General features: G+C 43.1%; 1 protein-coding gene across 1 annotated transcript; it reads right to left on the bottom strand.

Moving 5' to 3' along the window:
- Positions 1-2,509: 2,509 nt before the first annotated feature.
- SLC35E1 (solute carrier family 35 member E1) lies at positions 2,510-9,692 on the bottom strand. Its single transcript, XM_080566087.1, has 6 exons — positions 9,239-9,692; positions 8,319-8,389; positions 7,807-7,944; positions 6,929-7,054; positions 6,215-6,460; positions 2,510-5,752 (listed from the first exon to the last, which is right to left on the bottom strand). The coding sequence occupies exons 1-6, from the start codon at positions 9,636-9,638 to the stop codon at positions 5,519-5,521; spliced, it is 1,215 nt and encodes a 404-aa protein (XP_080422213.1). The 5' UTR covers positions 9,639-9,692; the 3' UTR covers positions 2,510-5,518.
- Between the last annotated feature and the right edge of the window lie 1,903 nt (positions 9,693-11,595).

Here is an 11,595-nt window from a genome sequence, read left to right as displayed (position 1 = left end):
CTGTCAGGGTTTCCGAAGCCATCTCGGCCCCAGGGCTCGCCCCTCGCAGCCGGGGAAGCTGCTTCTGGGCTGCGGGTGGCTGCCCGCTCGCTGCCGTTCCTGCAGCAGCCAGTCGTTCTTGTGCTTACCAAGCCCTAAAAGTACATCAAAGTACATCCAAACTAAAAAGTGCCTCCACATCCGAACTAAAAGTACATCCAAACTGCACTAAGGTTGACAGAAATCCATAGAGCGCATTAAAAGAAAGGTTGTCATTCAACATCTGTTGCGTATTGGGGAAAATCCATCACTGCAGCAGTTGAGCTAGGGTAGACCCCAGACATGACGCAAAAATGCTACGAACATGGATGTGCAGGGAGCCCAGTACAGAGCCAACTGAAAAATACAACTGTTTATTGCCCTATGAAGGGACGTTTAACTCACACCTGAGCACTGTTTCTTTCCACATGACTTCATTTCTTTACACACTTAAACGTTCAAGTTGTTCCTAGTCTTTACCTTATCCTTTCTTTGGCACCTGATGGTCCATTATCTTTCAAAATGTGATTAAAACTATCTGATGGCTTGAGCATCCCTACAGAATTAAGGTGCTGATCTGATCAGCTTCACAGCCCGGTCAAGAGGTACGAGGATTGGTGGGAATTGCTCAGCTCCCTCTGCTTACTGACACAATTTTTAGAAAATGCTTGAAGACCATTTATAGGAGAACTAGAGATGAATTGTAAAAGGCCAAAAGGAAGCCTGAGTATTCTAACACTTATTCAGTGCTCACATGGATTTATATTCACTTTCTTAAATTTCAGGTATTAAATTACACTTCAGAATTTCCAGTCACATAGATAACACTCACAGACATCCTCACAAAAAGGTAGAATTTTTTATTCTTAACAAGACATACCACGAAGACCCCACTATATTATCTACAGAATATAAAAACTCAGAAAGAAGGTGGGTGTTGTCATGTATCCAAGTAACAACTGAAAAAGAATATCAGATACAGAGTCTGATGATGATTCTACATCACCCTGCAGTCCTGGAAATTAACACTGATCCCAGAAGACCAGATAAAGTTCAAATCTTATTTAAAGATAGTTAAATCTTATTTAAAGCTCATATTTAAAAGTGAGAAATTTTTCAGAATTCCTAATGATGCCTTCCAGCAAAAATGTTAGTGCTTTGCACATCGGAGCCCATGCCGTCACCGTCCAGGCTGCCATGTTCATCAGCACGCAGCAATGGTTTATCCACCAAGTGCCCCAAAAGCTATAGTTACCTGACAGAGGCGTCCGTCAAAAAACATCTGAACGCCTAATATATTTTAGGCAAGAAAGAGTCCCAGGCCCTGAAAGACTGATGCAATATCTTCCCATCATCCCATACAGGGATCCCAGCTTCAGTACCAAGATCCACAGGCTGGAGGGCTGCATCACAGGCAATCCAACTAAGTAACATCTGGAGCTTCACCGAACAGAGTTGAAATAAGAAGAGGAAAACAATATTCGTATCATAAGAATTACGGGATTTTCTTGGTAAAACCACCTATACTCACATCAATTTATGGACTACTAACATAAAACAAAGAAAAAAGATGGGTGGTGGCTGCCACCTGCATATTTGCACTTGCACATCTACATAATATGATTTATCGTACACCTGTGATCTCAGGATTAATGAATGCTTTACCAGATCGTACCATCACCATAAACATATTTTCGAATTATCTTTAACAGCTTACAACATGGTTCAGAAACAGAAGTCTTAGAAAAACAAAACTTTCCCTTTATTTATATTGCACCTTTTTCCACAAATAGCTACATGGCAGAAGTTTCTTCTGCTGCAAAATGCTACATCAGAAAAACGTGGCTTTGAACACACATTGGAAAGAAAAGGTCTTGAGCTTCAGAAATCATCATGAATTGACCCCAAATTGCCAACACTTGTTTTTTACAAATCAGTGTACTCCTACAAAGCCTAAGTATTGCCTCAATTTGATTTATTTAACATTCAGGTATTAAAAAATGAATCACCCAAGTATTTTACCTGATGATAAAGATGCTCTAATCACTACTGGGTACTAAAATTCACTCTGCAAGGGAAATGCTTTTAAGAGATCTTCAGAGCACCACATGATATAAGGAGCTATCAAGAGAAAACCCACACATAGTGGGGGGAGATTAATTCTTTCACACTGGTATTTCTAAACTATCCAGGACTGATTTGGCAAGAATTTCCCAATTTTGTGATGTATTTACATACGTTAGAAATGCACAATTGAAATCAAAATATTTCTAAGGGTACCAGCAACTAGTGTCCTAACACTAGTTATGGCATCCAAATCATGCTAGCTTCAGTCTAAGTAAACATCCGGTGTCACACCCTTATTAGCAAAACATTAATCTGATTTCTCGTATGTGGCCATTACTAACGTATGGCACTCCCAAAGTTTCCTGCAAGTAAAAAAAAAACAAACCAACCCCCTTCACTTTAATAACAGGGTCGTTATACACGATTGTCTAGATATGCCCTTTTTATTCCAGTGTTTCCATACTTTCTACAGACCTATGTACATAAATACGTCATTAATTTACAAACCATGTTAAAACAAATGCTTCACCTTGCCAAACAAAATCTTGTAGCAGTCCAAGATTAAAATATATATATATTACAACAGTATCAGAAACTTCCTTTACCTGAATGTGGGCAATATTGCTTAAGGACTTGGATTCAGGTACTCAGCAAAACCACCTCTTGTAACTGATTCACTCAACCGTTTTAATTATACATCGTACCATGCAAAATTATCCCTGTTGACCACAGACGTGAACTACAAGAGCACGAACACTGTCAGACAGGCTCCAGGGAAGAAGCCCAGAGATTCACACTCTGGGCCCGGTGTGATATCCCTTATTTTGGGTCAGCCCCTTTCTGCTCTGCAAGTACAATAGTTTTGTTTCACAGACAAAGTCAGGCCATGAGCCCAGGCTGGAACTTGGGACAAGGTATTTTCAACAGAAAGCCCTCACCTGCTACCATACTCTTGACAGAAAAAGCTGAGCTAAAGGCCTGCCACAGTAAGCGTGCATGCAAGCTCTCTCTTGAAAGAGTTTCAAAAAGATCTGGTTATGTTCTTCAGAGAGCAAGCCATCTGAATATATTTAATGAAATCTCTGATCTGTGAATACGGTATGTGGAGCTTTATTCCAACTAACAGTTCCAAGCTGTATGAATATATTACAGTGGTAGACAGACCAGAAAATTTACAGATGAACTCACAGCACGTCTGTACATCCCTGGGGCCCCCACTGCTACTGTCTTCTGGTATTTCAACCCCTCCAAAGTAGGGAAACTGAGGCACAAAGAACACCAGCATTTGCAGGAGTCTAACAGTTTCCAGCTGGCTTCCTCTGAAAGCAGTCAACCAACTTCAGTTCCTCTCAAAAATCTCAGCCTAAACGTTTCATCCTCAAATCAAACTTGTGCAGAGCCAGAATCTAATCCAAATCCAGAGTCCACATGATTCTTTCTACATTTTTGTAACAGCGCTTAAATATTGGGAAGTGAGCCTTAGAAATACACGTTGCTCTTTACAGTATTAAAAGAAATCATTATACATAAATTAATACTGGAATAGGCAAAAACAATTTCATATGAAAGAATGCTTTTCCTCATAATCTTGTCCTTGTTATTCGGGGTTAGAAAATAATTTATTCACATTTTATAAACTAAAAGCCCATGTTCTAACCTAGTATGAACAGACTAAACTCCAGTCAAGTCAATAAGTTCTGCTCACGGACATTAGCAGCATATTTAACCCATCTCTGAAGTTTCAGATGGACCATTTCCTCTTTTGGACTGTATTGTGGGAGGCAATCTACATAACTACCTCCACAGTCAGCCAAAAGAAAAAGATCAGGTTGACTTTGCCCTTAAAAATAAATTCTTTATTATCCAGAAAGGAGTCAAATCATCATCTCATATCACGGAAATGGTCATTTTTAAAGCAATAAATAGGTGGAGGGAGTGTTGTGTACAGCACCACACCCTAAATGTTGTCACTGGTATCTAATACCTGTCTAGTAAAAACACAATATTTATGCTATCAAAAATTTCACTGTACAACAGCTTTTCTGTTAAGGAAAGAAGGCCCCTAAAACCTTTTTTTTTTTTTTTTTTTTGCTAAAGTAATAATAATAATAATAATCTGATTCAGTGAAACCAAAGTTCAACTGGTTTCATTCCTTTCATGCACAAATGCAGTATCTGATGCATGACAACCAAATCAACTTGTCTTGAATTTCGTTCATTTATACTAACTGAATCAGTTTTTATTAACCATAATTATATATTTACTGCTGATTTAAATATTCTTTTTCTTAACAATTTACTATTTGAGCTAGGGGAGTTGCAGGAACAGAGAAGGATACAAAGTGTAACTTCTTTCAGCTGAAATTAGAAGTCAGACAAAATGCACAATGCAGCTCCAACTGCAGTAATTAAGAAACTTTAAAAAAAACAATTAGGGGCTAAAAAGATAGACTTAATTGTTTCTTGAGAACGATGATTATTCAAATTCATGCATTCATAATATATGAATCGTATAAGGAAGCATAATTTATGCATAAAACTGAGAAGAAAACACCTTAGACCTTTCAATTTCTAACCAAGAGTTTTATAAGAGGTGTAACGCAAGTTAAAAAAAAATTTGTATTATTCCAAACATTTTATTTGTCAAGGTGTTTTCTGTATTGCCAGGGAAGAGCAATGTCTGAAGTTACAGGACTATGTTATTCAGAAAACAATGAGGATCTTAAGCTCTGTTAACTACAGTGACTGGGACAATAATGACATTAGAGAAAACAGTTTCTCTAAATATGAAGCTTGAAATATGCTTCTTGAAGGGATCAATCTTCCTACTGTCTATTCTTTCAGAAATACTTCTGGTTTGTCATCAAAAACTGAAGGTATAGGCACAGAAGTAATTAATACCCACACAAAGTTTCATATTTGTTCAAGATGAATTCAAGACTACTTATCTGCAACTGATATACGTACGTCAATCCTCCCAAGCCAACAAATTCTGATAATCAGAAGCCTGCCCAGTTACAATTTTCCCCTAAGCATCATTAAAACATAATAGAGAACAAATTAAAGGTTACATTATCAGTGTGGAAACAAAGTACTGGCCAGAGTTTAGCTGCCAAAAGAATACTCAATTGACAGATTCCAAGCAGGAGCAGTGACACCAGGTATTTTGCTCTGAAGTTTTGTATCTGCAGTTCACCAGACTCTCTGTACAAGAGCTACACTGTGCATTTCGTTCCAGTGTCAGATCTAGCTGTTTCACATTTAAAGATCTGCTCGGCAGAAGCTGAAGGTCTGTACCACTTCCACTACACATGCATCTTCCCTTCTGCAAAACCTGTACAATAAAATGGCTTTACATTCATGGATGTACTAAAAGTTTCTGATAATGTTGGGGACACTTTGATATCGCAGTCTATACCTGTGTGCCAGGACTCTAAATATCAAAACGATTTAAGTTGTAGGTAGTTGGATAGTTTTGCCGATTGTACTGGAAGTGATCTGTTAAGATATTGGTTCGCCCATACTGATAGTCTCCATGTTGTGCAAATGCCGTAAGTCCGTTCTGAGACTTTTCAGGAGTGTTTCGATGCCGGTCCAAATTCACAAGGTCTCCAGTTGTAACTGGAAGTAGCTGCTTCTTTGCTTCTTGGTTTGCATCGTATTTTGTCTAGGAAAGAAAGACGGAAAGAATGAACGAAAGAATGGTTTTCTAGGCTATCACCTAACATATCCTCATACCTCAGAAAAAAACACACACTTTTAAAATTACACCACTATGTATATCTATTGGAATTTTAAAATCCTAGTGACTCCTAATAAAAATCTCCTTCTTCTCATATGCCAAATTATTACATTTCTCTTCTGCTCAAGAGATTTTAGCGAGTTACTTCCTAATTTTCATTTTTCAAAAAATATTAAGATCAAAATTTGTTAGACACCTAACAGCACCTGGCCTTACCCAAGCACTTCAGTACTTAACTTTGGCAATAAACCCCCTCTGCAATAAGTCTTACGCCATGCATAAAATTTTTTGTTCTGCTGCTGACTTGTTTTACAGACATAATTCAAAACGACCGGACTATTTCAAGTAAGCTTCCTGAATAAACAAACAAACAGATAAACACCTTACCTTGTTATATAAGAAGACCCCTAGGATAGCTGTCATCATTCCAAGAACATTGGTGCTAGTAACCGGATTGCGAAGCATTATAAGGGACACCGTGATGACCATTATTCTTTTGGTGGCATTTGCAACAGAGTAACTTAGCGGGCTGATAAGGTTGAGAATACTGAAGGCAATGACATTCTGAGCAAAATTACAGAATCCACTGATTATAAGTAGCATCAAGGTCCAGGACCAATGAGACATCGTGCTCTGTCAGGAAAACAAACATTACAAGAAAAAAGTTTATCTCAGCTTTTAGGTAAGCGACAAAGTAACAGAAATAAAACATGAGTCACTTCTTACCTGCCTTTCGATAGGAAGAACATCTGCAACTTCCCTATGGTTAAGAAGCACCCAAATATGCAACTACAGATTCTGAGAAAACACCTCTCACCACACACGTAACATGCACTCTGGGTGCATTTGTTCCTGTCCCCAGCTCTCGGTTCCTGAGATTCAAGCTGTCACACAAGCTACCTCTCCTAACCCTGCCATGAATTCTCATGATAAACTTGTTTCTTATACTGTTTTGTGAAACAGTTTGTGGGTGTTTCACAACCGTTCCTTCCATGCTGATGAGGAACTACACTGAAATACTTAAGTGCACTTTTTTTGTATGGATGTATTTTTTTTTCCTCCTGTCTTAATTGCAGACAGTTTCCCAAACATAACACTTACCAAGTCGTTCTCTACTAAGAAAGAAGAAAGATCAACCAAAACCCATGTCGGGATCATGAAGAACACAGCATGGCACCCAAGTATGTTCAGCAGCCGAAGATGATGTATTCGGGAATCTCTTAACACCTTGGGAAAAACACCATGTAATCAGCAGAGATTCAGTAGCCATGTAATAGTAACAACCTCAGACAGACAGATACACTGTGAAAATAAGTAAATACTGTTATGGTATGAATTCCCAATAAGGAAGACCATAGAAAAACAGATGTCTCTCTGAAAAACAACAGTTTCTACTGGTGACTCTCTTAGTATTAAGAACTTACACATTTAAAAGGCTCTACAAACCAGAAATCATTTTGTAACTACACATGTTCAAGACACACCTTTTAACTTCCTCTCTTTGTTTCCACGACTTCAAGGAGTGCCCAGTGTTGACACTGACTCATTCACCACAGGAAAGCGATTTGATACAGCACGGTATGTTAAAAAATTTCAAATGAACTGTTACATTTAAGCACTATCAAACTGTCAGAAGACAGGGCTTACAGGAAAGATGGGGAGAGACTTCACCAGAGTGTGTAACAGTAAAGGATAACAGTTTTAAACTAAAAAAGGACAGATTTAGGGCAGCACAGGCTGCTCAGAGAGGCAGCGCCCAAGACCAGGTTGGATGGGGCTTTGGGCAGCCTGGGCTGGCAGAAGGAGTCGTGCCCATGGCAGGGGGTGGAATCAGATGGGCTTCAAGGTTCCTTCCAACCCAAACCACCCTATTACTCTAGGACAGTCATCATCATCATCATCATCTGTACCAGAAAATACATGCTACTGCTCTGAAGGGTGACACTACTGACCAATACCACGAACAGCAAGGCTATTACCTTCTTTGAGAAGATATTCTGAAGTGAAAAACATAGAGTAGCAGCAAGTGCACTGATGAGTCCCCACATGTCAAAGGAAAGTTCAGTGACTGTGGCCAACAGGACCCCAGTTATTATGGGGATTAGAGACAAGTATACCTGAAAAAGGAATAGAAAAGAATAGCTTACATCTTCTAATAATTTTCATTTTAACTGAGTTTATACATACTGCTGATTTGGGGAAGAAAGGAGAAAAATAAAGCAACAGAACAAGGGATCAACTTTCATACTGTTGCAGCTTGAGGAAACTAAGTGACTACAATAAATGCCAGAACAACTCCAGTATACTGGAGAGCATCACCTTGCTCGATATTTAGACGTGTTAAAAGGAAAATGAAAGCGTAAGAACCACGTAATCTAATCTCAACCACAACATTCACCCAAGTGACCAAAGCCAAGCCTTCCTGATCCCAGCCAGCAAAGCACACCAAAAAAAACAGTGAGAGAAGAAACCTCAGCAAACCTGTCCGCACCTTCGTCGTCTGCTTTTCCTTCATTATGATCCGTGAAAGAAGAACCACCCATATTGGCATCGTCGCTTTTACTGAGAACGGAAAGAAAATTTCGGTGGGGATGCGAAGCTTGGGCCAGCTCCATTACAGACCGTCAGCAGAGGGCGAGCGCTGGGGATGGAGCAGGGGCTCAGCTCTGGTCCCACCACAGCCAGAACCTCAGCCCACACGGGGTCAGCCCTACCACTGCTCTGGGCAGCCGTACAAATACGGGACAGTCCTTTGTGGTGCTCGGGGACATGGCAGCAGGCACCTGTACGAGCACACGCTGGGGCAGGGGACGCTGCAGCTGGCACCCACCTGAGCACACTCGAGGCTCTGGGTCCCTCACCAGTGTGAGCATGCATGGGGGACCAGGACCCCATGCTGGGCAGCCACAAACACACACCAGGCCCTATAACGCCGCACCAGACCCTCGTGTGAGCACGTACAAGGCTTTTCTTTGCTCAGAGGGTGGTGAGGCACTGGCACAGGTTGCCCAGAGAGGCTGTGGATGCCCCACCCCTGGAGGCGTTCAGAATTAGGTTGGAGCACGCTGATCTGGTGGGTGGCGTCCGTGCCTGTGGCAGGAGGGTTGGAGCTGGGCGAGCTCTTAGGTTTCTTCCAACCCAAACCATTTTATGATTCATGTCGCTACGTGGGACACCGACAGGAGCCTGTTCTGGGCTTCAGGTCGGCAAGCAGGTACCGGTACAAGCACACAGAAGGGACCAGCACCCTCCGAGCGCCCACCAGGCCTCACATCACCCCCCGGGGCACCACGACCAGCACCCCCAGGACACCCCACCGGGCACCCACGACGCCCCCCGGGCGCCACCCAAAGAAGCCCCCACAGGGGACCCCGGGCCCAGAGCCCCCTCCACACACCCCCAGGCCCCCACCTGTGTGCGCGTAGGAGACCGGCACCCTCCAGAGCGAGACGTGGGCCGAGACGGAGGCGAAATACTTGCCGAAGGCGAGCGGCAGGATGTAGCGGGGGTAGGCGCGGGGCGGCAGCTGGGCCGGGCCGGCCGGCGGCACCCGCCAGGCCCTCAGCAGCGGCGGCAGGAGGCCGCAGAGCCCCAGGATGTGGAAGAGGGAGACGGTGACGGGCCGGGGGAAGCCGCCGAGGAGCAGCTTGTTCACCACGTTCCCGCCGGCGCTCAGCCCGTACCAAGCCAGGCACAGCGCCGACACCCGGGCTCCCTCACGCAGGGCCGGCCCGCGGCCTCCTCGGCCTCCCCCAGCCGTCGCCGAAGCCGGCCCGGAGCCGCCCGGGGCCGCCAGCGGGGCCGCCGCCATGGCTCCGTGCTCCGCCCGGCCGCCGCCGAGACGTCACCGCCGCCAACGCGTCGCTTCCCGGGGCGGGCCCGGCCGCCGCCGCCGCCTCAGCGCCTACGGGGGCCGGCAGGGGCCGCGCGGCGCCTCCCGTAACCCCCCTCAGCACCCTCGGCTCGGGTTGAAGTAGCCCGGGAGAGGAGGGGGGAGGACAAAAAACGGCCCCGGTTGTGTTCTCTGAGGTGGTTTGTGGCGCGACGGGGGGGTGGCAGGGCTGCAGGCGGTGCTGGAAAGCGCCTGGGGAATGCAGAAGTGCGGGCAGGGCGCTGTGAGCGTGCTGTGACTGAGGGAAAGTCACGTCCTCACAGGCACGGGAGCTTGAAAAGTAACTCAAGGAAGGTGTAATGGCGGGTAGATTAAAAGAGAGATGAGTACCTGTCAAGCAGGAGGGGGTTCAACACCCCATGTCATCCATGCACTCCTCCAAAAGACATTTCTACACTGTTAATGTACCTCTAAAAACATGCACTTTAGGGAATGGCGGTTCCCAAAAGATTGGGGGATGAGCCATTTCACGTCATTCACTGAGAAGAGATGACAGTCTTATTAATTTAAGATTTTAGGACTAGAAGAATAAAGCCTGTAAAGCAGGTCAGAGAATCCAGTAGTAGAGAAACTGAGTTCATGCAAAAATGAGAGTACACAGCAGATACGCACATGGTAAACTTCATTTGAACTTGTTTACAAAATTGACAAAAAAAATCACCTTGTAAACTTATTCACATTTTTTTGGAGCTCACAGAACTGGTTATACTAGCATGCTGAAATAAAGATTGTCAAGCCTCATCTCAGCCTGGATTATATCCAAGTGAGTTGACCCTTACAGCAGAAACAAACTAGGTATGTAACAAGATTTAAAGCTTGCATTGTGAGTGAATTTCTCTAGCGATTTTGTACCACTAGGGAAAGGGCTGGGTCCAATACCTGAAGCTCCCTCAAGCAAAGTGAGCATCAGCATGGTCAGTTTGCTGCCGAGAGCCGTAAGTAATTTGAGGGCAGTGATGAACTTATGGCATCACTTGACTGAGCGTGGCCCTTGTGGACCATCGGTTGCAGCAGAAATGTAAGCAACAGAAAAAAAGATTTTTTTTTTTTTTTTTTAATAAAGTGTGCTTTGTCATTTCCTGAAATTTGCCCCATATTCAAAGGCCTCAAAAGAGCACAGACCCTGTTCCTAAATAAGACCATTCAAGGAAAGAGGGAGAAGGGGCTGGGGAGGGGAGTAGAGTAAGATGTACAACATTTTTTTTCTTTTTAAATATAAAACAAAATAAGCATTTTGCAAAATGACCATCTTTTTAGCCCTCTACCATCAAATCTACCTTTCTGAGTTGCACGATAACTTTCTGCAACTCTACAACACACTGCCTGACCTCATCAACTGTAGAAGGATAAAATGGAAGTAAACTGAAAATATACTTGGAAACATTTTTTGGTAACCAGTTTTTCAGGTTAGGAGATTTCACGCAGACCTCAGATTAAAGAAATGGAAGCAAACAGACATCAGTAACGTTTCTGAGACACCCACACATTTCAATACCGGTCAAATCACAAAAGCAGTAGGTTTTAACAAGAATGACTTCAAAATAAACCAAACGTTTTCAGTTGTATTCCACGGAATGATCCACCTAATGCATACCTGGTGATGAACACCTTTTTAAGATCATGATTTGACATTGAAGAGCTTGACTTTGCTTTCAAAGGCAGCAGAACTACTGTTGCCAAGGCTCTTCCACAGAGGTGAGATCCAGCACAAATGAGTTAACATCACTAAACCTAGAAACGTTTTTGGTATTGTGTCCCCTCCCCTTTTCCCCTGGACAGAAGCCCAGTACCAGGGACTGTAGAAAACAACTAGTCCCAAATGTTAAAGCAATTACAGTTAATAAAAATTCTTAGCTTTCTATACTGAATTAGGCTG

This window comes from Anser brachyrhynchus (genome assembly GCF_964034855.1).
Source record: "Anser brachyrhynchus genome assembly, chromosome: 23".
In the NCBI taxonomy this organism is placed as follows: Eukaryota; Metazoa; Chordata; class Aves; order Anseriformes; family Anatidae; genus Anser; species Anser brachyrhynchus.
The sequence above is the reverse complement of the archived record's forward strand: the minus strand, read 5'-3'. Positions and strand labels throughout refer to the sequence as shown.